General features: G+C 42.2%; 1 protein-coding gene across 3 annotated transcripts in view; it reads right to left on the bottom strand.

Annotated features, from left to right (window-relative positions):
* The window catches only part of ptch1 (patched 1), a 65,611-nt gene that overhangs the window by 10,953 nt on the left and 28,080 nt on the right, over nucleotides 1–26,578 (bottom strand). For all 3 annotated transcript variants that reach the window (XR_005129819.1, XM_017714775.2, XM_017714774.2), the window contains exons 12-18: nucleotides 24,333–24,458; nucleotides 17,322–17,440; nucleotides 13,598–14,084; nucleotides 12,325–12,634; nucleotides 8,120–8,262; nucleotides 4,020–4,203; nucleotides 89–369 (exon numbers count right to left, since the gene is read on the bottom strand). Coding sequence is in view for 2 of the 3 variants with exons in the window: in XM_017714775.2 (XP_017570264.1) it covers nucleotides 89–369; nucleotides 4,020–4,203; nucleotides 8,120–8,262; nucleotides 12,325–12,634; nucleotides 13,598–14,084; nucleotides 17,322–17,440; nucleotides 24,333–24,458 (1,650 nt within the window). In the remaining variant the exon portion in view is untranslated. The remainder of the gene's footprint in view (nucleotides 1–88; nucleotides 370–4,019; nucleotides 4,204–8,119; nucleotides 8,263–12,324; nucleotides 12,635–13,597; nucleotides 14,085–17,321; nucleotides 17,441–24,332; nucleotides 24,459–26,578) is intronic.

The following is a 26,578-nucleotide window of genomic DNA, read 5'->3' as shown; positions in this document are numbered from 1 at the left end:
AAAGGAGTAAAGAGATTTGTAAATATGTAAACATGTAAAACAACAACACACAACAACAGTGTAAAACGGTTTAAAGATGTAAACTCACGATGATCCCAGCAGTCCAGGGGTTGAGCAGGAAGATAGCACACACCAGGAAGGTGCTGGCTAGCACCACGCTGATGAAGAGCAGCAGCCAGTGGCGCAGGCCCACATACTGCTCCCAGAACAGGAATGGGTAACCGTTGGGGTAGCTGGGCAGACCCTGCCGGCTGTAGTTGCTGCAGATGGAGCGCACACTCTCAATGGCCTCCACAAACTGGGGCGTCTCGCGCAGCCCATTGAGGTAGAAGGGAAACTGTGCATATTCGATGGGCTCTGCGGCAGGAACTGCAAGGCAAAATAATAGCAGTGCCTTTAGCCTCTGAAGCTTCTCACGTTTTCTACTGTGAATTTATTTAATTATTGTTCTGTTTGTTCTTATAATCAGATATCTTCCACCACAGGTGAGCATTTACAAAGCCTCCACAGAGCATCAAAATAAAGTGCTATCCCTTCATGTTTTCACTGCTATTTAACTGATGTATACATTAAAACTATTCTAAAACGATACCAGGACAAAAGTATCCGAGAACCGAACAGGCGATCTACGATGCCAAACTGGGGCAAACTTCACTTTCTTTTTGACTACACAGTAAAACCTTTTTGTGTATAACTACTATAATTACTAAATTATTGTAATTAACTGGCAATTTCTGCAGTGAATTACTATTTTCAGCGTTCATATTTGGTCCTACACAATTATAATTCTTTGCTTTTCTAACGTACAACTCATACGTGCTACAGATGTGCTCCCACCACTGCCCAAGGACGCTAAGATTTGATACATTATGCAGTACAACATGTAGAGACATAGGAAAACAGCAAATCCATCTAGCTGTATTTTCATAGCAGATGTTTCAATGTGCAGACCGCATATATATTTTCAACAGTCTAGTATTGCTTATCAGTCATTACAGTGAGACATAAAGACCACAAATAAGGCAGTAACTTACAAAGGTACTTAAGTAAGTAAGTACTTACAAAGGCTTATTAGTCAGTAACTACAGGGACTTCAATGCAAACGGGTTGAGCTATTCTGAGGTTACAGAAATGTGTAATAAGACGTTTAGGCTCGTGGGTGGGCCCAGGCCATTTAACGGGTTAACTGAAACACGAAACACCATCATGGTTGGAATACCTGAACAAGTCAAGTGGAATCAAACACACCTTCAAACTAACAAACCGCAAGAAATGTTTGGAAGCTCCACCCCCATCACAACACCAAGCAGAGAGAGTTGCTATTTGAGTCCATTTCTCAAATTGTAAGAAATGTTATTTTAATTTTGGCCCTTACGTCAACAACGTAGTCATGTGTTTTAAGTGGGATGTTTAACATCATAACAGAAAATGTGTTACACACCAAATGCAACAAGAAAAAACGGACAAGAAAATATTATGCGAAATATTCAGACTTGATTTTTTTCACACAATGGATTTTACATTTCGGCAAAGTCCTTTGCTTCTCACGAAGTGGTCTTGACATTGTGCAGGATGTTCCAGTTTCAGCCAATTCATCACCTTAATTGTCGTCGTGCCAACGACACTGTTTGGTCAGTAAGTTGATGTCGCAGGCAAGTTCGCAAAAAATCAGACAAGGGACCAACAAAGAAAGAAACCGAATGAATAAATCGCACTCAGGGTGTAAAGCCAATCTACCCTCCTGCAGACTGTAGTCCCAACCACTGCACTGCTGCACTTGTTCCTGCTAATTAACTTCTTCAGAAATCCTTGACTGGCTTGAGTGACCAGATGCATTACCCGGTAATGGGGGGGGTGTCAGATCAGGTTGGGACTAAACTCTGCAGGAAAGCAGATCTACAGGAGGAGGTGTGGAGACCAGTGAGCAACCAAACATCCAGCACAACCACAACTAACTGGCAGGAACTAGACGCATTATAGAAAAAGTGGATATTCTAGTCTTCTGGCAGCGCAAGTTAAAGAAAATAATCACAGCCACAATGTTGGTATTTTCCTCAGATCTTTCAGCCCCACTCGAGTACAAAGTACTCCTCACTTTCCCAATATGCTTAGCAAATAAAAACTAAATACTAAATAAAGTAAAATCCCATTATTTACCTTCCTAGACACAAAGGCTGACTTCGTGCTGCCAGCCGACTGAGTTTAGCTCCACCCCTAATCTAACATGCCTGACTCAGGTAATGAATGCCTTAAGGAGCATCGGAATATAAGCGCCAGGCGTGTTGGATCTGAACTCTCCGGGCTGGTAGATCTCCAGGATCAGGATCAGGAATCCTTATTGCATAGCAATATTTTGTATTTAAGGAAAACAATAAATTCCTGCAACGATTTTACACCAGTTTTCTACACTGTACCTCTACAGTCAATGAGCAGCCCAAAAACCTTTATTTCGGGGGTGACGGCTTTTAAACACAATGGTTTCCTCACAGCCTTGGGGGGAAAAAGGGGGGCAAATTAGCAGCTATCAAATCTCAACTTGCAGCTGACTGTCATCCCTGACAGTGATCTGCTGTAATTACGCTGTCAAAATCAACCCCCTTCACTACTCCTCAGAACACACACCCGTACAGCCTGTCAATCACTCAGAGCTCTGCTAACCACATCTCAGCGTGCCCAACAATGACGGCCCGTACGCCGCACACGTCCTTTAGCGTCATAAACGTTTATTCTTTGATTCCCAGCCAAGGCCGAGACTCCTCATACGTGTCTGAAAACACTGAAGAGGATTTGCCCTGACACTTAAGTCTATCACCTGTCACTGAAGCTTCTCTCCACCGCGGAGCTTTCATCAGCTTCCCCACCGATGACTCATCACTGCTACTGCTGGACTGGGATAAGTGGCGGTCTTAAAACCACAAATAAAATCGCAAGAATGTGACCCAGAATAACTACCTCTCATGGAGGTGTGTGCGAGCGCGTGTCTGGGGAGTAGGTTAGTGTGTGTTCCGCACAGGGTCATGCAGGACCACTTGCTAAAACATGGTTTTGCCCCATTATAATCTCCACTATAAATTTCCATTAAGACGGGAGTTGGACGGCAGCCAGCCGTGCTGCAGGAGCTCCGACATGGAGAAGCCGTCTCGGCTTGTTATCCAATCATGTACTCCTGAGCACCCCCTGTGCACAGCCCACTCGCTACCCACATCCACACTCTACTACACTAACACTGCAGCTCTCAGTTAACCTACAAACCTGAGGCCAGTCCTCAAATCACAAATAAAGGTGCCAAAGTGGGTTTTCTGGAGCGATGCCACAAAAAAAACACACATTTGGTTCCCAAAACGACTTTTCAATGAATCACTCTTTAAAGATGAGATGTTTTCTTTTAAATGTAAAGATTTTCCACATGACATAATATATACATTTGAAATTCTCAATGCTAGAATGAAATATTACAATATTCCAAGGATGGGCATCTTTCCTCATCCATCCATCCATCCAATCCAAAATGAAAATTCATGTTTCACTTTTTAGCATATGGAAATGTTGAAAATCAAAGCCTAATATTTCCTAATACTCCAATAATATGTATCTTTCAATACTTGAACCGAGCCTCCAATACAGTAATACAGCTGTCTAGCTTTGCTGTTTAGAAGGGGGGATATTATTATGATCTGAATTTGGTGAAAAGCCATTTTTATATATAAAGTCTTTGTGGAAATATAAAAACAAAAGCTATGATTTTGTCCTTTTTTGGCATGAGAAAAAAGAAAAAAGCATGAATAACTAATTAATGAAGTAATGAAGTAAGTATATATTAAAGAAAAATTTAATATTCAGTTAATGATGTAATTATGTACATATTAATTGCATTTAATATGTACAGCTAAAAGACAATAATACAACACATAATATTATTCTTCTTCTTATTTTTAATAATAATAATAATAATGATAAATTAAACTCATTCACTGGTCCAGTGCCAGCACAAACAGTATCGAATCATAAGGTATACTGACTGGTGAAGCTGTTGATGGGGATAGAATCAGTGCGGTCATGGATCCACTCTGGAGGATGAGGACGGATGTTGGCCTGAGAGGCAGCATAGGCGACCGGGTCATTGCTGACCCAGGCGGTCAAGTAGATGTAGAAGGCGCTGGGGTTGATGATCCCATCTGCATCCACCAGTCTATGTTTGGTGAGCTGGTGGGGTGAACGGGACATGAGAGGCTTCAATATCAACAGCAGAAAAGAAATTACTCATGCTTAAGAAATAAAACAGCATCACAAAACTGTTTTTAACCAACTCACAAATAGCATTACTAGAAATTTTACAATGTATGATATTTACAACTACTCAAGTAACAATATACAATATGTACAATATTAGTTTCTTGTTTTATTCTACACATTGTTACTATTTGATGTCGTCATCGTGGGAACAAAACCTTTTCAAAATTTTAACTTTACAGGAGAAAGAAAAAAATATTATGTTAATATTATTAACTTGCTATGGATGCTAATGTAACAATATTTTTCAGAGTTATGCCAAACCATTTCTATTGGTCCATGAAGGAATTCTTATACATGAAAAGGGGAACTAGAATTGCACGAAAAAGTAAAAATCCACAAAAATGGAAATACAATACTTTTGCGTGACAGTTATGATACACAGCATCTTTAAACAAAAACCTGAATCACACCAATATGGAAAAAAAATCAAGGCAAAATTTCATGCACTGCTTCCAAAAGTATAAGTATATAATCGTATAACACTGGCGTCAAAGACTCAGGGGTCAGAGATCCACTGTTAATAATAGTACTAATAATAGTTAATAATAGTATCCAGAGACGTTTACAATTGCACAGCACTAAGTACTACGTAAATACTGACATTTTCAATTAAGAAATAATGAAATGTGAGGCAAACAAATGAACCACTGTGCTTCGTTTTATATAGGTTAAGAATGCCCACCAGCTCTAAACTAATCTCTACTTTCTTCCTCCCTCCTTACAGGGGGCCCCAGTCAGCCACCTCCTGTGAAGGTAAAACCATTATGGTATGATGCTCTGTGCCATACGCACTTTTCAGGACAATAAATCCACAGTTTCTCAGTCAGGAGGTGGGTTGGCTCGGCATGCGCGTGTGTATATGTACGGTGGGTGGGGGTGGAGAGAGGGAGAGAGAGAAATTTGCTTGAGTTAGCGTAACAATAAAAAAATTGGCCGGAGTCCCTGGGCGCGCCTGTGTGCAGTTAACCTCGCTGTTAACACAGGAGGAAATGCCACCCAGCAAATGGAGGAGAGCTATAAAAATAACACAACATCTGTACAAATGTTGCTAACACTTGCTTCTCCTGACCCCTACGGATACTTACAATGCCCGGCGCCACAGACGGTTCCTGCCTGGAGGACGGAAAGGGGGCTCCTGATAGCCATTATAAAATGACCTAAGACATTTTACGAAAGCTCAAGATGCAAAAAATCATTTGAAAAATCCCTACACCACGTTTAAGGTGAATGGAAAATGTTACATGTTCAGTTTTAGGGAAAATCTGAGCAATTTGGGAAATTTTTAAGGTGAAGCATAAGAGGAAAAAATACCAGTCAAAATTCAATCAAATCAAAAATCAAAACAAAAATCAGTTTTAAAATACACATTAAAATATAGAAATAAAAACTATAAAATACCCTTAAAACAGAAGGAAAAGAAACAATAAATTATAGCTATAATCTGCATTATTATGTATTACTTTGAGTGAAATAAAACTGCCGAGTAAAAAAGAAAAGAGCACAACTGCTCTGTCCACTCAAAGAGGACATGGCAGCAGTTCCAATAGAAGAGAAGAGAGATTGGGAGGAGGGGGGGTGTGTGGGGGGGCTGGGGGAGGGAAAAAAGGCAAAAAAAGTGAACTTGGATTCCAAAGATCTGGATTGAATTAAGCAGCAGGATACGCAACAACTGTATGTCTTCAAGCTGTCATGGGAAGCCCACAGTGCGAGGCCGGCGGCCTTCTGGCCGGCTGCCGTCCCTCTTCCCTCACAAGCACAGGAAATGACATCACGGGGCCGCACACCAACACAGGCCGGCTGCCTTTTCTTTTTTTCCCCTACCCCCTCTGCTTCTCTGGCGAGTGCTCAGTACGACGATTGCACTCGAAAATGAGAAAAAAAGTGGACTGTTCCAGCCTGTGTTTTGCAGAGGAGTCGGCAGACAGACAGGACGGTGCGCAAGAGTGTCTGCTCAATTGCCCCCTCGACCCCTCGCCACCCACCCATCCAGACCCTCCGGCGTATCAGACTCTCTTGACATCTCCTGTTTACATTTGCCTTTCGCCTGCTATTTCATGCTGAGCAGTGACTAGAAGCGTTCTAAATGTTGTGCTGTGCGTGTTTATGCGGGAAGAGAAGCATCTGATGATGTAGGAGCCTGTGCTGCCTCTTATAGGTGGGATCGCATGCCTGCGCCGAGCGAGAGGGACAAAATGCTTTAAATGAAGGGCTAATTGCTTTTTCAGAGGCGGGTTGTGGCCCCATGGAGGGCTTCAAATTCCTGTGTTCGGTAAAGCAATCAGCGTGAGAGAGAGAGAGAGAGAGAGAGAGAGAGAGAGAGAGAGAGAGAGGGAGGGAGAGAGAGAGAGAGAGAGAGAGAGAGAGAGGGAGGGAGAGACATATATGGAGAACTAGGCATTCATAAGTCCAACACTTGCGCTAAAAGCAAAAATATTTGCTTCATCTATGCCAGTGTTTCCCAAACTGTGGTATGCATACCCTCAAGGTTATACTGAATGACACTGGGACTTGGTCAAATAACGTTCCTGCACTCATTTATACTTCATTTTATTTATAAAGCCGGCTGCACAGTCACACAGGTACTTCTGATAGGAGCGACACAAACAGCTTCAAGCATATTGCAAAACTCATGCTCTAACAGTTTGGTATTTTAGCCTTTTATCACAAATCATTTTACCACTCCTGCCACTTCTGAGAGTTCAGGAGTTATTTCAGTTTATTACGTGCTGCTGTGATGCGTGATTATAGTGTGCATCCTTTACTGACTGTTTTTAAGGCCTGTATGATGCTTGTAAGTCGAGTAGATGAGTTGGTTTCTTTCGCCGATGCGTTTTAGAGTGCAGTTTTAGTGACCTTTTAGTGTCCTCTGCCACCCTGAGCTCTAACAGGACGGGGACTGGCCCACACCTATAATACAGCAGCATATTAACATCCCTACTATTGTTTATTTATCTAGTGTTGTCCATTTTAAGGTAAACATTAATATTGTCCAAAAAAAAAGATGCTATAAAAGTGCACATCTGTTCACCAAGGTACAAGGCACAATGTAAATGTACCCTCAATGTGTACATCTGGTGTGTTGTGTCATCACGTCATAATGTGTTATGGTGGACTGATAGACACCTCCATGTCTTATATCCATCACGCAATATAAGTGTGTGTACGTGTGACAGAGAGGGGATACACAGCAGGAAGTTTAATGTCTAAGGGGGTAAGGGGCTGTAAAAGGTTCGGGAACCACTGGTCTATGCAATAATATACGCAACCCATCATCGAACCTCCAGCACAGATGGTTCTACATCACATTGGGACCATTGGGAGAGGGACAAGATACGCTAAACACTATTCAAACAGCTAGAATACAAATACTCTCACCATATGTCCAGATGCAACATGTAGGATGTAAATACCCCAACTGACTCTACTGAGCACAGTTTAAAACTTATAGGATTTCTAAGTTGCAGTCTTATGTGCGAAATATGCTCAGGGTAGCGGTATGGTCTTACGTTCTTCTAGAGTTCCTCTCCACGCACAGCCACATGCTGCACCATAAAGACAGATATATAGGAGTTTTATTTTCTCTCTAAAGCTCAGTGGGGAGAGGTGCTTTCATGCTGTCAGCGCTTCTTGTGGAAAGTAATGCTCCAGTTAAAGAGACACGGATGAATGGGGTTCCAGTCCGGGCGGCTGCTGAAAAGTTCCACCGCGTTTTTCTGAAGACCCGCCGCGTGGCCTGGATATCTAGGGGCGGTTCTCTCTTTACTCTATAGGTTGAGCCTACAGGGAAATGGAGAAGTAGCTGAACTTTGATTGGTTAACTGCTCACCAGGTTGTAGTTAATGGGCTTGTCTCTGCGGCCGGTCTGCACCAGGAGCTTGTAGGCCAGGACTCCGTCATCAGAGGCGTTCTTGTAGTTCCCCTGAGTGATCCTGCCCGCCTCCCAGTCTTTATCAAAAGCCTCCTGCAGACCTGCACAAACACAACAACAACAATAACAACAACTCAGAATGCAACTTAAAACTACTAGCAACTAATCTATACTTCTTAATTCTTACAGGTCTAGAATTATTACTCTCTGAGTGGAACAAGGTATTAGGGAGGGTCCCCGACCTAGCCAGTTGGTGGGGCTGGTGGGAGTAAGAGGCAATGCATAATATTATTGATTATTTTCCTGCTCACTCAAGCATTGTAATGTAAATAAAAATTTCAGGTTGACTTTAATTACATGTCATGTCATGCGCTTCCAGGTACCCCCCCCCCCCCCCCAACAACCTCCCCCATCACCCCCCCCCCCCCCCCACATCTAACAATAACTTTGAATCAAAGCGTTATCATAATAAATTACACCACAGGAAGCTCTTACCTTACAAAGTGATTGACAGGCATTCTATGAGTGCCGATATATTCCGAATCTATTTGATTTATTTGCCTGCAACATACTAGCAAAAAAACTGCCACGACTTTATTACAAGTAATAATCCTGCTAAAGAGAGCTATAACGGCAGCAAGCAACCCAGGCAAGGGACAATGACCAACCAAAATGCTCCCATTGTGTTTAAAATGAGCTGTTCACACAAGTGAGTGACAGTTTTTGCTCGGTCGTTGACAGATGCTCTGTCACAGTGCGCTGGGCTCCACCTTAAATGCTGCAGTTAAGCCAGATGCCCTTCATCATAACGTGGTTAAGCTGGACGGACTAATCCATGAGGTGTATAAAAATGAGCCTTTCTCTAATTTTTATGAGGACATCGCTAGCGTGCTGAAACTTTTCTGTTTATGAATACAAACGTGGTTTGAAAAAAATGACCTAATTCTGAGAGGATTTTCAATGAACTATAAGGAAAATACAAGAAGGATGCATCATGATTTTGTTATTGTGAGCTTATGCAACATATACTGTCCAGCATTGCACTGCACTCTGTGTACTGCCTAGTAATTTTCCTATTGAAATCTATAACATGAATCTATAAAAAAAAAGAACAGTATCAAAGCTTTTGGCTTAATTATAATAAAGCTGAACTGAACCAAACTGAATCCTTCTACGGGTCCCTGAATCTCTTGTTTGTTAGAGCTGGATGGGTAAGAAAGTGGGCTGGGTGTGCTGGGAATTAAACGACACTGCTTGACTGCCCAGAGACTTACCAGGTTCTCTAAACTCCTCTTGTTCTTTGAGTAAGGCTTTGAGGGCTTGCCCTGATCCATTCATGCAGCCCTACGTCTACCTCGCCTTACTTTTTTCTCTCTCCTCCTTACTGTACTCCTCCTGTCCTTCTCTTTCTCTCTCTTTCCCCTCCCCCCCCCCCATCGGCAGCAGCCCATTTCTGGGACACATTGTTTTCGTTCTCTCCCTCGCCTCACTGTCTGTGTAAAATTTGTCGAGCCATTTCAAACCACAATATTAAAGACAGCTCTCTCCACCCTATCTGGAACGGCCTTCACACAGCACACACACAGACATACACATGCACGCACCCATCGCCATACACCCAATGGAAACACAGGCTCGAATAAAATAGCTCAGCAGAGGGACCATAAAGTGGGGAATCAAAACCATGAATGATGGTTAACTTTATGGACGATGAAGCTAAAAGGCGCGATGCCAGTCAGGCTCTGAGCAAACAGCCCAGGCTTTATAGGCAGGTATGCTATTATCACAGAGACACTGACTCATAGGGCTTTACAGAATAAAAGAAAGAAAGGAAAATAGAATGGGGTACAGCTTTGAATGCGTCCCACCTAGGATTACCTGGAATGCTAAAAGCCAGACAAACGCGCACACACACACACACACACACACACACACACACACACACACACACACACACACATACACAATGTGGCTGCAAAGAGCGTCTGGGAACATTTTCACAAAGCACAGCAGCTGTAGGGACATGCCCTCTATCTTGCCATCTCTCTCTCTCTGACTCTCTCCCTCTGTTTTCCTTTCTTCTCTCACTTTCCCTCTCAAAACATTGTTGGAAAAGGTACTGTTTAGGAATATTTTTGTTCACAAACGTACACACAAATGCTCAAACGATACACCATTGTCCTTAAAGGGGAATTCGACCAATTTCTCAACATGCACGCAGAAGCAAAAGGTTCAAATGTAAATAAAACCAGTGAGATTGGTTTGATGTGAAATACTCAGGTCTACAGAAATGGACAGAGTCAGAACAGTGCACAGTGATGGCGAGAGGAACCGGACATCCGCCTCTAAAAGCTCACATCAAGCTATTACATGAAATGGTTATGAATGTGCTTCATAAATGGTTATGATGTGTTTACATCTCAACCAATGAATTATTATGTACATTTTGTGGATAAGTCTGTGGAAGTTTCACTCTAATAGTGTACCTTCGTTTTAAAGGTATACTGTGATCACTTTCCCAGAGGACAGGTGCATATTTTCATAACTTAGTTATGTAAATCTCATGTAAATTAGAAAAATAAAATAAAAAGCCTGGAGTCACGACGGGGCATACGGAATCAATGAAACTTAAAAAATATATAATTTCTACAGAATATGGTGCAATAATGTCCTCTAACTAAAGGGGGTCTGCCACCGTAGTGACAATTTAATTTAATTTAATTGAAAGATTTTCTAAGAGTGCACCATTTTTCCTTTCTCCTTAACTGACAGTCCCCTCTTTTTCACTTTCCCTCTCCTCTTTTTGTCTCTCTCCTCCTCTCTCTGAAATATTAATCTATCTTTGGTAAGACATTAAACGTGTCACGGATTTGAGGCTTTGGAGGGTGATTGATATTTGTGAAAAACAGATGAGCTAATGATGGCAGACTGAAGGAGGGATCTCTCCAAAAGCCGCTCTCTCTTCCCCCCCCCCCCCCCCCCCCCACACACACACACACACACACACACACACACACACACACACACTCGCACACTAACAGAGTGAGACAACGTCTGCAGTCTGGGCTGTCAGTTATCTAAGAAACGTTAAGTGATGACCTTCAGGCATTTACACAGTGACAACAGTCAAGCAGCAAACAGCACCTGACAGCCAAGAGTGAGAACAAACAAACACTGTGGATTTCAATAGTGAATAAGTTCCAGTAAGGATGCACAGAAAGTTCAGCCCTTTTTAAAAGTGACCTTTTAACTTTTCAGCTGGAAAGGAAGGTGCAGAAAGGCAAAAAAATTGCCAGAAAAAGCAAAGATTAAACAGCACAATGAACCGTAAAAATCAAAGACTTTACAAATCATTTTTTGAGTAATGAAAATGCAAAACATTTTAAATGCTATTTGCTCTCTGCTTTCACATTCAAACAGTGTGAATGGCAGCAGATCAACAGTGAAAACACTGGCTGTGTACAGCCACTTTAAGGTTTCTACAAGGAACAATTTATTAGCACTGTTAATACCAAGTATTAAGACAACACTCCATCAGGTCCATCAACACTTGGAAACAAGACATCCTGCTAAATTATTCCGAATATCGCAGAAAAGAAGCTGAAAGGAAAGTCTCAGCTAGCGCTTAGACGCCATCTGCGTACCCCATTTTTGAAATGTGAAAAATAAATACATAAAATTTTATAAATGTAATAAAATAAATAAATAAATAAATAAAAGTAAAAAAAAAAATCAAAGTGTAAAGTTTATCTAAAAGTTTAAAAGTAATTCGATGCCTTGGACGGCCAGTTTGTGAACTTTCACTGCATCACTGATTTCTAGGGGTGTAAAATTCTGACAGGGTCTGACTCAAAATTTTCCATGATTCAATTGTTTTGGTACAATTACTAAACAGGCAATGCAGAATCTTACATTTGAAAATAGCCAGAGAATTGAGTGGACACTCTGGTGAACACTACCATAATCATAATCATTATGTAATCATGATTCTCATTATTTCTATCACTCTAAAATTGATGCACTTGTATTGGCAACATCAGGTCGGGGAATTGTAATACATGAACGCATTTTTACACCTGCAAATAATACCAAGCACTAACCACACTGGTAAAGAGACTATTTTTGAACCACAATTTCTGAATTTGAGTGTAATTGTGTACTACCTTGCAGCCAGTCACGGAAGTAGTGCAGCCACATGAGAGGCAGCTGGCCGTTGTCCTCACGAAGGACGTACTTGACTGCACCAAAGCGCTGGTGCATCTCATAGAGTAGTGGCTGGGCCTGGGCGTACTCCGCTTGCTGCGTCACCACGTACATGTTGTAGAAGGAGAAGTATTGAAACTGAGCGCCCAGGAAGTCGTACTCAGCCGTCTCCCGCGGCACGATGTCCGTCAGCTCCAGACCATCTCGCACGCAGGTGGTCCCGTACAGGCTGATGCCCAGCAGGGCCAAGAAGAGGAGAATCACCACTGCCTGGGACCACACACATACACACACAGAGAGATGGATGAGTCAGGATTTGGCTGTAATCAGAGCTGTGGCTCTCACTGCACCTTTATGACTGGCCCTCTGACTCAAAAGGTGTTTGCGGTTTTTGTAGAAGGGTCTGACTCAGAGAACAGTTGCACAAGTGCTAAAAACCTCAGCTGCTTTCCATTCACCTCTCTCCCTCTGTCCCTCTCCAACCTGGCAAAGTAAGCTGAGTCTTAGTATGTCCATTCCCAAAGACGGCCAAGACAGCTCCCTTAAGAGACCCCCCTCTAGCCAATTCACAGTGTTGGTCTATTCGGATGTTCTATTGTATTTTTGGTTCATACATTCTACTCTAGCACACTTGATTGAAGTAATCAAAGGCAGCAGAACGATCTCATGCATGTTGGTAAGGGGAAAAACGACATTCTGACTGGAGTTCAAACAAAGCAAGGGCTACAACTAATGGCTATTTCTGCAATCTGCTACCCAAATGAACGATCAGTTTATCTAAATATAAGGCGTTCTTCAGTTCATCTCTTTTTGCCCATCATTCAAGGTTCTGCAACTATGGAGGACTGAAATGACAGAAGTAGTGTGACCCGTAACGAGTGCTATATTGTACTGCATTAATCATAAAGATTAAAGAGCATTCTAATTCCGTTTATGCAACCAAGAGTCAATGTATTTTAAATAAGCAATGTCTCTATTTAATCAGGAACAAGTGCAAAACTAAAATAGGTACTGGTGTAATAAGCAAACACCCAATTAGCTTCTTTGTGTGCTTTTAATTGGTTAACTGTCACACCACTGACTGTTGTTTACATTCTTACTGGCCAGGGTTCTATAAATACTGAGGATTCCTTCAGGTAAGCTCAGGAAAGCATACAGTGATGTAATTGATCACAAATACATACACAAATAACACAATAACACAAAAACAATCACCCAGTCCAACTCTCTCACCTTCGTGGTTGGCTGCAACAAGAAAGGCGCATAGTGCTTCTCGGCGAAAGAGGCAAAGGTCCAGCGGGAGCAGGCCGGTTCTGCGCAGCTCGGCCCTGTCTCCCCACTGTGGGACAGGAGGTCCCTGGTGGAGCTGGCGCCCTCCGTGCTCCGGCAGGACGCTGTGTCACCTGCCGGGTTTCCCCGCACGACCCCCGGCCCGGCGCCAGCCCAGCTGTTGTTGTTATTGTGGTGGTTGACATTGGTGGTGGTTGGGGGGAAAGGCTGGACGGAGATGCGTGAGCGCGGCTCGGCTGTAGTGTAATAGGCCTGTGTGCGTGGGTCGTACTCCGTGCGAAGCTGCACCGTGGACTGCATTGTGATCTGCGTCTGCTGGGAGAAGCCATGGCTGCTGTAGGATGGAGGGGGGCTGTAGTGGCCCGCCTCACTTGATGGGTCACCGTATGCTGCCTGGGGCTCCAGCTGGATGACCCGGTTAGCACACGGACTGCAGAGGAGAGAGAGAGAGAGTAAGATAAACAGCAGAGCCAAACAATGCAATATTTATTATTTATACAATGCAATGTTATATTGTTGCACGGAGGGCTAGGGAGAATGCAGTCTCATAAAATATGTATGTGTCTGTGCCATTGCGTGACTTCTGGGAAGCACATCTGTATTCCCCTTATCTACTTTTGCATGGACGCTTTTTGCCGGTGTTTCCGATTGGTGCTTCTGAGCAGTTGTACAAATGTATGCAAAACTGATGGCAATCAAATGCCAGTCGGGAGCAATTAAAAGGCGGAAAGCAGCTAACGTTACTGACTGGGAGGCAAGCTTTTCAGCTATGGTTAAAGTTGAGGCTTCAGGTTCAATTTCCTGCATGAGTTTGGGACCATGACGAAGAGAGTATAGTGCGTGCATAAGCTTAAGAGTCTCTCTCTCTCTTGCTTTCCCTCCCTCACAACACACAAAGAATGTTAAAGCGGCATGAAGAAGAAGCCAAAAGCATGCCCTCCGTGAGGGCCCCAGACGTAGATAACCACACAAATACACACACGCTGAAGATTACGACACCTTCAAACGGCATGAAGCAATAACCCGTAAAATAACCCACATTCTGAAAATAAATGCAGGAAAGACGCCAAACAATTATCAAAACAAGGTTTTACACAGTGTGACAATTTCTCAGTGTCCAAAAAATCAGCTTTTCTATCAGTATAACTGAAATTAAGGCTGTAACTATTTCAATATACTGAAAAATCGAATTTGAAACTATATCAAAAGTTATATCTATATCCGAGGGGCTCACATTTATCATCTGTTGTGAAAACAGAGCTGAGCAATATGAACAATGTTTGTAATTATTGTAATAAATGAAGTGTCACAACATGCTTTTCTGAGCATGCTGTGGATATCATCAGCACTTACACACTTCCCAACTGCTTGTTTAACTAAAAAGAGAGCATAATTAGCCCTGTTTAATTGGATTTACTGCAGGATAGCATGTAAAAATGTTGAAGAAAAATGACGGGTTTCATAGCTTCAATAGTATTCTTAAAATATTACTTTGTTTCAGCTCATCAGATGCCAGATGAATGAATATCGTGATGTATTGTGTGTTGTGAAAACTTCTTCAATTTTCATTACATTACATTTTTACCATATCACCATCCTCTATGCAGAAGCCACACCCAATGATCAATACCAGGTATCTGGGTGCCGCCTATCATAGTATAATGTATAGTGGGTGGGTCTTATGTTATGCATACAAACACACTCAGTTAAGTTAAGTGATACTTTTTTGATCCCACAAACGGGGAAATCCCACCTCTGCATTTAACCCATCTGTGAAGTGAAACACCACATACACACTAGTGAACACACACACACTAGGGGGCAGTGAGCACACTTGCCTGGAGCGGTGGGCAGCCCAATCCATGGCGCCCAGGGAGCAGTTGGGGGTTTGGTGTCTTGCTCAAGAACACCTCAGTCATGGACTGTCGGCCCTGGGGATCAAACCGGCGACCTTCCGGTCACAGGGCCAGATCCCTAACCTCCAGCCCACGACTGCCCCCCTCAAGAAACGCTTGACCCCGATGTGATATGAACACGCAACCTTCTGATCTGGAGTCAGACGCGCTACTGTTGCACCACGAGGTCTTATGTGTTCATTTTAATTATAAGGGTACAGGCTGTGATTTTGGGGGGGCTTATTTTGTTACAAGGTGGTGCGGCAGGTGTTAAAAAAGTTCTATTTGCGAACTTTTATTTACCTAAGCCAAACCTATCTGTGTACTTTATGCAGAGCTCTGTAGATTCAAGACACTTTTAACAAACAAAATAACAAAAATCGAATAATATCTTGACTTAAGAATCACATCAAACCTGAAAACAGGTGCACTGTTAAACCCTTAAGCGCGCATTCATGTCAGTTGTGTGCACGGTGCAAACATCAACATCTCAACACAGGAACACTAGACACATATTAAGGCATTCCTTTTTTTCTTGCTGTATCAAACATTTACTGAGACGCCACTGTGTGTCATTACATGTTTACCTCAAACCTATAAAAAGCACCAATCTATACTGAAATCATTGCCTTACATGTATGATATTGGTACTTTTTTACTGACCCTTATGTATTTGCTTATAATAGGAAAAAGCAGCTAAAATTGAAATAAATATGAAATGATCACCAGCACTACTACGGTTTACAGCTCAGAATATAACTATAAACATGCATATTGCTGGTGCATGACTTGCACTTGGCTGTAGTGACAGAATTTTTACTTCCATTTAGGGGTGTACGATAAATCAGATTTGTATTCAGATTGTGATATTGTTTCCACAACGAACATGTCTTCAGAGCAGCGATGACAGGCATTAGGAATATTCTCACGTCGAGTAGTGTGCAATAAGTGTGCAAAGCAGTAACGGCTACTGTCACAACAAACATTCAATAATACAGCAAAAAAAAAAAAAAACATTGTGTGCCTAATTAAAAATAAGATTAAGAGACCCTTATTAGTCCCACAACGGGGAAATTTTACCTCTGCATTTAACCCATCTGGGCAGTGAAACACCACATACACACTAGTGAATACACACACTAGGGGGCAGTGAGCACACTTGCCCGGGGAGCAGTTGGGGGTTAGGTGTCTTGCTCAAGGACACCTCAGTCATGTGTTATCGGCTCTGGGGATCGAACCGGCGACCTTCCGGTCATGAGGCTGGACCCCTAACCTCCAGGCCACGACTGCCCCATATGTGGCCCATAAATTTATGTGCATAGTCTTTACTGAAAAAGCTGTTTCTCAGCCTTCCTGTGCTTAAAGGAGAGGTTGATTTCTGTTTAAGCATCCAATAAAAAAAATCACTTCCAGTCAGAGACGCAGTACTTTAATAGAAATTCTGTCATGGCGATATCTGACAGCTTTATCAACCTTTTCACTTCCAATATCGTGAGAGACTTTTAAAAAAAGATGTAGTTCAATTTGAAACGTATGATTGAATGAAATATATCATTGAAACAATAAACGTTGCTTGCTGTGTAGTTGTGCAGCTCTGCTTTAATGCACACTGTTGAAATGAAGCTCCTACAGCTGGAGCTAATGAGAATTTCCAAGCAATACCACAATGTCTTGGAGCAACGAGAGATTAATGGAGGGATGGCTGGAAGTGACAGTGGATTATGAATGTGCGCCTGTGTGTGTGTGTGTGTGTGTGTGTGTGTGTGTGTCACCTGACGAAGCAGCAGAAGATGTCGAAGCGGCGGTCCTCTCTGCGGTACAGGTCCATGCTTAGTATGGCAGGGAAGATGAGCAACACCATGGCGAAGTTAAACACCACCACAACAGCAGCCTGAGAGACACACACACACACACACAAACACACACAAAAACACACACACACACAGAGTTAGACGAATGCACACTCGCATCAACCCAAAGACGCATTCAAACAAAAAACCACACATCTGGGTCACAGTCAATGCCAAAACCACAAGGACTGAACAAATTCAGTTTCAAAACAACTGCCTTAGTCTAAAGTGAAAAACTATACACAAATAAAAAACACAACACACGCACCACCCAGGCTTCCTTTGGAACTCCTCGGGTGACAGCGCTTTAATTCAAAAGAGTTGGCAATCAACTATTAAACAAATGCGGAGACAACGAAATATTGCACTGGAGCCCGAGGCGCACATTCAGATAAGATCCCACAGCTTTACAGAGCTGCACGCAAAACCAGTGTTTAGATCTGGTGTGGAAATTCTTTCTTTCTCTATATATACACATATGTATACGTATATGTATACGTATGGAAGGTTCTCCAAGAGAAAGTACAAGAATGAAAACACAGGAGGTTTATGCATCCATGCCATTATGTGCAACTTCCATAGCATAGAGAATGTAAAGAGTACTGTGCAAAAGTCCAAGACAACCTTTTCATGTATTTATTCATCAGTTAAAACAGCCATAAAGTACAAGCTACTCCTGTACCCAAAAACAAAGTTACTCAGAAAACCATATATCTGACAACAGACTCAACAATTAAATATAATTCCCCATTTTCCAGCTTTTATTACGTCTGCTGTTTACCTTTCTTTCTTTTTGGGAGGCTTACTGCCAGTGAAAGAAATCAGGGATATATTTTTCCACACCTCTAAAATTCGGTCTTAGAAGAGGCTGCGATTACAAATTTAGACTCGTCACAACACAAAACTCTACAAAACCATTTTTCTTCTCAGCCATCACCTTCTCTTCTCGTGGTTGAAGGATGGATAGGAATATATATGTGTATATATATGTGTGTGTGTGTCAAAGAATGTAAGAAAGAAGGAAAGAAATCAAAAGAAGAGAAGGGGTGAGAGAGAGAGAGAGAGAGAGAGAGAGAGAGAGAGAGGCGAGAGAAAGAGTGAACACACACTGTAGCATGCCTGGTCTGGTTAGCTTGTTTTTTTGTTCCTGGGTGGAGATTGGCTGTGTGGTTGACTGCCAGACCACCCAGCGAGCGCAGCGGCCCAGCACAGCCTGAAGGTGCTGAGAGCGGTCTGCGTTTCAGCACACACCTCCCAGCCTGCTCACCACTGCCAGACACACACCACGCAACATCCTCAATGCCTTACTCATCTCTCTCCATCTCTCATTTAACTTCCCCGGCCGCACACATCAACAGCAAATCATACGTCTTCCCAGGCTCTTAAAACGCTGAACTGACGTGTGAGGAACGTGTCTGTTTTACGCTGAATAAGAGAGCGGCTAAATGACTAATGAAGGGATCCAGAGAGAGACGGAGGATAAAGAACGAGTCTGTCTGCAAGAGAACAGCTCTACAGAGGAGGCTCTGTGAAGGCTGGCACACACACACACACACACACACACACACACACACACACACACACACACACACACACACACACACATTCTCTCTCGCTCTCTCTCTCTTACTGATCCACACAGAGTGGAGTGTAGCATGTGGACTTCAACTGCGTCTCCTTTTTACATGAGATTATAGTAACAGGTAATACTATAAAATAGACTTGTTTATGTGGTTTCTGACATTGTTTGCTACACTACATACCTAAACACATGTACACACCTGCTCATCCAGTGCTTTTTCCATTGTGGCATCCTGCTACTGGCTCGTTCGGCCACGGCCGCACAGGAGGCAATGCAGAGAGGCGGCAGCATGTGCTATATGTGCTATAATGCAGAGCTTGTGAACTAGCAGCCTGGCACATTACATTCAGCAAGTCCAAATGTATTATACATCATAATTTGCAAAAAAGTGGCCTGGAAAGAGGCCTTAATTTAGAGACAATAATCAGAAGATTTCCCTCAAATCATTCAGCCCCATTAACAAGCAGCGTGCTGCAGCAACAGCCTCGGCTCTTCTGGAAAGGCTTCACATTAGATGCTGGAACACTTTGTGACGACCCAACTGCATTCAACATTAGTGAGGTCAGGTACTGATGTTGGATAATTAGTTCTCCCGCATATCCCAAAGGTACTGGATGGCACTCCAGGGAGGGAATTTTCACCCTTCTTGGCACTGGCCATAAGCTATGTGCGCACTATTGGGCACCTTTGTCAGCATAGCTGAATTTACTCTGTAGTAGGCTGGACATTTGTGGGCATACAAGCTATATTCCAATAGCTAGGCTGCAGCAAAAAGGTGGATGCTCAGTGGCACTGTCCTATGAAGGCTCTTCGTTTGTATTACTTAATGCAAAATAGAACAGTATACCGAAGCCATTTTGTCACATTGGTGCATGAAACTTGACAGAGAACACACTGTTGATGTGAATAAGCTGGCAAAACACTGATGTGAATGATCTGACATAGCAGGCAAAACTCTCATTTGCCTGTAATTAAGTGCAATCCCGTGAGCGAACAACTGTATTCAATTTAGATCCAGTTAAACAGAGATGCAACTACAGAAACAGCGGCGCGTATCATTTGCAAAACATTTAAATGGCTTTTTAAAACAACGTGTAGTTATTTCTTTGGGTGACATGCGCAAAAGTCCTCTGGGTCCTCTGGTTGAGTCCTTGAAAACGGTCAGAATGTAAGTCTATTTGAGATTGTTTCACAACTAGCCTAAGTGCAAAGCTTAAAAGCAAAGCACACTCTGGAACGTAGGCTGATCGACTGCATTAGAGGAAGGGTTCTCACGCTATGGTGGAGTCTGTTGTAAAGGCAACTCTGACAGGCCAAGTCATGTGGACAATTCATCTCACTCCTGAACAAAGTCGTCATAGATCGATAGCGCGGCTCTGACTCTGCCTTATCTCTCGCCTATCCGGACAGGAGGAAACAGATAAGGCCGAGACCGCAGGGTGAGAAAGACAGACAGCCAGAGGGAAAGAGAGCGAGAGGAAAACACTACAGGGAGATAGGGACGAGTGTTTTGACTCCAAGTCCATCGCAGCAATGAACTCGTATATACAGGCAGGTGAGCATCTCTAAAAACAGTGCATTCTTACATGTCATGTATTGGTTTCTTGGTTTCTCTCCAGCATGCAGGTGAAGCGGAGGGAAAAAAGCTCTGAATTCCAGCATTCTAGTAAGAGCGAGAAATCTTTAAATCTTTTGGAGGCTGTTGGAAGCTTTTAGAGACTTGGGAACAGCGTGTTTGTGTGTGTGCTGCCGAATAGATGCCAGTTGGACTGCACTGCAGGCATAAACAGTGCGGAGTTTGACAGACGTTGTGCGATCCATCCATCCACAGATGCTAATACCAGATTTACTCTATGTGTGTGCGCTACACATTTCGCATATGCTGTTGCCAGATCCCACGTATTCTAATACAGCGAGCTCAAGCTCACACACACATATAAACCCACCAAAGGGAATGCAAGAAAACGGCCAAACATCAATTCAACCACAAAGGCACAACCAGTTTTTGCCATCCAGCCATTTGGTCTTCATAACGCACATTACCATAAACTGGGAATGCACCGATTTCAGGATTAAGCAGGCCTACGTTAAATTTAAAAATGAGAAATAATAAAAAAAACACGTTTATTCCCTTAGCTTTCCTGGGCCTGTGCACAAGTTCAAACAGTGTGAGCAGCAGCAGATCAACTATGAACACCTCAACTGTGTGGAACTGCTGTATTTATTGCTTTCTCATTAGACAAGCTACTGATGATCTCTGTTCATGCCTATAATTAAGAGAGGAAACGAATGCCCAGCAACGCCTCCATTACAGGCTTGATACCATTTAAAAACATGCCATCCCACGTGATACACTGAATTTAGCAAAACCACGAAAGCAGAAATTTCCTGCTAGTTTTTTAATTGATGAAAAAAAAAATTGATGTCATCACTAAAGAGCAAAAATCAAACTAATTAAATTAAAAAATGGAAATGTCTGGGATGACCAGCCATTGTGTTATTGAGAAAGTTTTATGTTGTGGCACATAATGCAGCCGACAAACAGTCAATCGTTACTGTAAAATACCGTTAAACTGACGAATTGCACATTTGTTTTCATTTACTGTCAGTAGTGCTGTCCAACTGAAAGTGTATTTTCATTATTAGTTTGATTTAATATGTTTCTTTAAAAACAAATTGAAAAACATAGTGTCGGAATTTTCATTTTGGTGCATCACTACCAAAGAAAACGTCATAAATTAGTTCAATCAAAGGGGCACAACCAGTTTTCCCATCTACTCCTCCAATAAATAGCAACTGTAACTGGCACTTTCAGTTTTTGCCTTAAAGAGAAAACCAGCCTAAAAGTTTGGCTGAAAAAACTCAAAGGTTAAATAGGTCATTTATGAAGTGTCAAAATTTAAGACTTAAATAAACTTAAAAACTGTTCATTTCTTTGGACCTCCTGTACTGGTCAGTGTAGATGTGTTCAAACAGTCTGAGCAGCAGCGAACATGTAATGTACAGAAAAAATATATATATTAATAAAAATAATAATATTTAAAAAATTATATTTTTTATATTTTATTTATTATTATTATTTTATTAATATTTTATTTAATAATAATATTTAAAAAATAATGAATGAATTTGTTTCTTTTATGCTTTTATCTATTATAAAATTCTATATAAAAGTCTATTATCAGTTCATCCTAAGACACCACTGCTTACAGTTGAGGTGCTGGGTGAAGGCCTAGAGCGTATGACACAAACTGCAGCACCAGGGTAAGCAGGTGGTCCTTGCTGTGGGTTAGAGGGGGAGTGCACCAGGTGTGTTCCTCCAGGTGTGATGCTGATAGCTATATGAAAGCTGTTATTGAGCACAGTGAGGAGGGAGAGCACAAATCTATGCTTCACACAGCTGCGCAAACTGACAACAGCAACATTACTTCACCTAAAGGTCAGGGGTTAAGTAGCATGTGTGCATTTGTAGGTTGTGTGTGTGTGTGTGTGTGTGTGTGTGTGTGTGTGTGTGGGTGTGTGTGTGAGTCAGTGTGTAGGCTGGGCCCACATGCAGGATTAAACTGAAAAGGTTAGCAAGGTGAGAGTGTGTGATTTATATTATGTAAATATTTAAACGCGATACCAGTTATTTACATAGTGAATTTCTTACAGACTACAGGTGAATCTAGTGTAACTTCAAAACAACAGACATCACAACACATTTCTGCCAACTGATTGCTGACAACTCTACACACATTGTTTCATTTAAAACTTTCCAAAAAACCCACATTTATATAAGCAGATATCTCACATTAAATATGCACCGATTTGCATATTAAAAAAAAAAAAAAGGCCCTTTATAAGCTGCAGTTAAAATCACTGTTTTAGCATTTAACTAAGAAAACAACATGCACTGTTGTCATTACAGTGATATATAACACAAGTTGACTGTAGAAAGTTTTGGATGGAGCTAAGCCTTCATTAAACTAGCCAACTTTTAGAAAATATTAGACATAATGCAACGTGAATCAACAAAATATGCCAATATGAACATATCTGCGTGTTTGGCCATAAGCTTAGACATTTTTACAATCAAAGATTAAGAGCAAACACTTGCAAACGCTAAAACACATTTATCTATCAAGAAATCTAAAAAAATGACCAAATCATTTTTGACCAAAATCAACTGAAGAGTCTTGCCTTCATTAATTCCATCTAAATTTGACTTGTGTTCAGTTTTAGATTTGAGTCCAAAAGAATAATACTCCAATATACAGATACACTTATTCTGAATACTGACACATAAAAACAAAAACAATTATTTTATGTATAAAAAACTTTAAGTGATGCTTTTTTGATCCCACAACTGGGGAAATTCCACCTCCGCATTTAACCCATCAGTGAAGTGAAACACCACATACACACTAGTGAACACACACACTAGGGGGCAGTGAGCACACTTGCCCGGAGCGGTGGGCAGCCCTATCCACGGCGCCCGGGGAGCAGTTGGGGGTTAGGTGTCTTGCTCAAGGACACCTCATTCATGGACTGTCGGCCCTGGGGATCGAACCGGCGACCTTCCGGTCACAGGGTCAGCTCTGATATGGTAACTTTGCTTTAAGCACATGTAATTTAACATAAACAACTCAGTCGCACTATTTTAAAGTGTAGAAAAGTGTTTATTTCTACAGTGTCACAGTGTCACTATATCGCTTAATGTGACACACGCATATCTGAATGAACATGATCATTCGTGGCTGGTATGCAGCCACCATGCTGAGCGCTGATTCAGGCTGATTCAGGCTGTGTAGCTTCCAGCTGCTGCTGCTGCAGAGTGGGACAGGGCAACCTCACCTAGTCCAATTCAGTAACAGGCTGTGGGCAGCTCCCCTACTCGGCCCTGATCCTGCCCCACTTCCACGGCCAGGCCCACACAAATCAACCACAGCTGTTTGAACGCACGTGCATACACACATACGCACCCTAACCCCTGCCAAGCCCCAGCCTCTAACAACCTCCCACACAGATGCCACAGAGCGTCACCCCCCTCCAGGATTGAGTTACGTGTACTCAGGCCGCAATCTGGACACACGGGGGCCGTACCACTAATCAGGCTCAGTGGGGGGGTTACGGGCCACGCCAACCCTCAACCTGTCACACGCTCAGTTTGATGAATGAAATCAATAAAAGTCACCCGGAGAAATCTGGAGCCAATGAAGGCTGAAGAAAAAGCGCAAGGCCCCACAAGCACAGGCACCTCTGTTCACACAAAAAACCCACAGGTCTAACAGGGATACAGAAACCTCCAACAGAACTAAAGAACAGGGACATTCACATAAACAAAGCAGGCGCTCATACACTCTACATACCTGTAGGGAGAAGGCCCGCAGTGCTGGGATTGGGATGAGGGCAGCCATGAAGAAAGCAGTGATATTACTGATGGAGGTCAAAGCCACACTGGCCCCGGTTCTCTTCAAACATTCGCCTGTACGGTCCTGTAGTGGACAGAGACATAATGAGCATGTGAGCTCACACAAGCACTCTCCTACTAGTGGACAGAGTCAAACCTGAGCTTCCCTGCATATTCAGCCTGTATGGCTGAAAGAAAAATTACACGTTTTGTTGTATTTTTATTTTTATTCATTCTATCTATATTTTATATTTGCTTAGAGTATTTATTTATGTGGACTTAATTTTGCATGGCTATTACTACTTGTTTTTTATGTTGCATCTTCATGCCGAAGCAAATTCCTAGTCTGTGAATCCTGTTCATTGACAATGGCAATAAAACTTCTTCTGATTCTGATTCTGAAAGTAAGTCCTCAACAAACTTAAATATGACCATAATATTTCTGCAAATTTCAGTGATTCACAAATTAAAGTTTAACGCACTGGCAAAAATAAAACAACAAAATATAAAATGTGCCGTAACGTTTGCACTGTTTTTTTTTGTTTTCAGCAATAAACAGTAATAAATGTGCAGAAGGGTGTTCCTTGTAGAGAACATGTGAACTTACTTTCACTTGGAAAATCAACAAAACAAAACATGTCGTCATTTGACCAGCAGCACCTAAACCTTTTCATATACTCACCAACTGTATGTTCACATTAGGAGGTTAGAAGTCACTGATGACAAATTTACATCTCGTGAGCATCTTGCATGTTCTCTATGTATTGCCGTTTGGTTTAAAATAAGAAATACGGTTATAAGGTTACAGGTTTATACGATTCTCTTCCATCATTTGTGTGATGCTATGTGGAACAGAAAGTTCAGAAAGCACAGGGTGGAGATCTCCGATCCCCGAGTATGACTGGTTTGGGAATTAACTGGAGCTGCTGCAGCTACAAACTGCCAACTTCCTTAGGAAATGACTGGTCACCTGTTTCTCTCTAGCCTGCAAATACAAACCCAGAGTGAAGGTGACTGGATCAAAGCATAATGCATCAATCTGAAGGTTCTTTTTCACGGATTATGTAATGTTAAAACTGATAACAGGGCTGGCCAAACACTTCCAAAAGAGGTGAGGCAAAATCTATAGATCAGTAGTAGTTTTCTTTTTCAAAATAAGCAGCTGGAGATCAGTCAAAAAGTGGTGGTGCATCTGTGGTGGTTCAGATACTTGATCACCCCTGTTATTATGGAGGCCATGGACTGAAATTGAGTATAATGATATTCAATAAAGTATACATCGCAGTCTATACGTCTGAATACACTGAACAAAGTATGACAAAAATGTCTTTTTCCTGCTGGACAAAATATTTACATATGATCAGTACATCATCATAAATATTCATGGCGCTCTCTGCAATGGACATCATGCACATGACAACAGAGGATCGTGTAACGCTCTCTAAACAGCCCTAAACAGCCCAAATAGCACTGAAAGGGCATCGCTCGTATGAAAACAAGATTTACTAAACCTCCGTCATAAACAAGCCTCGCTCTATCAAAGGCACATTATCTACCACGAGTGCTGCTAAGGGATCCCGCTTTATCTTTCCCTGTTTAAGACCCAACTTGTGAAAGCTGTGTAGCTGCTATTTCCAAGCGAGAGAGTCTGCAATCACTGAATCTGCCATGACAACTTAATGAGCTGAAGTCCTGATGAAAAGCTTTTCCTTTCTAATCCACTATTATGTGGCTTTCTCTGAAGGAGAGCAAAAAAAAGAGAAAGAAAAAAAAGGAAAAAAAAAAAAGAAAAGAGATTTATTTCCCTCCCTCTCCTTATCCCTCGCTCACGCAGAAATATTTTCCATCAAAGGCAGGAGATATCCTTTTAAACAAAGCCGCTTGGGGCCACCGAAACATGATTGGCTCATTGTCTTGTTAGGATAAGCTCTCCCTCTTCATTTCAAAGCCATTCAGAGTGTTGAGAAGGATAAGAAACTGTTCCAAACTCCACCTCCACACACACACGCACGCATACGGAGGTGGAGAGCGAGAGTAAGGTGGGGGGGGGGGTGGTGTAGTGGGAAAGGAAGGAAAAAATTCAGTTTGAGAGAAGAAAAAAAATGAGAGAGCAAGAGAGAGAGAGAGGGAGAGGGAGGGAAAGCAGTGCGGGCTGTGTGTGAAGCTCTGAGGACGTGCAGGACCACACAGAGTGTGTTTTAAGTC

This window comes from Pygocentrus nattereri, chromosome 28, assembly GCF_015220715.1.
Source record: "Pygocentrus nattereri isolate fPygNat1 chromosome 28, fPygNat1.pri, whole genome shotgun sequence".
Taxonomy (NCBI): Eukaryota; Metazoa; Chordata; class Actinopteri; order Characiformes; family Serrasalmidae; genus Pygocentrus; species Pygocentrus nattereri.
Note: the sequence above shows the minus strand (reverse complement) of the source record. Positions and strands in the feature narration are given on the sequence as shown.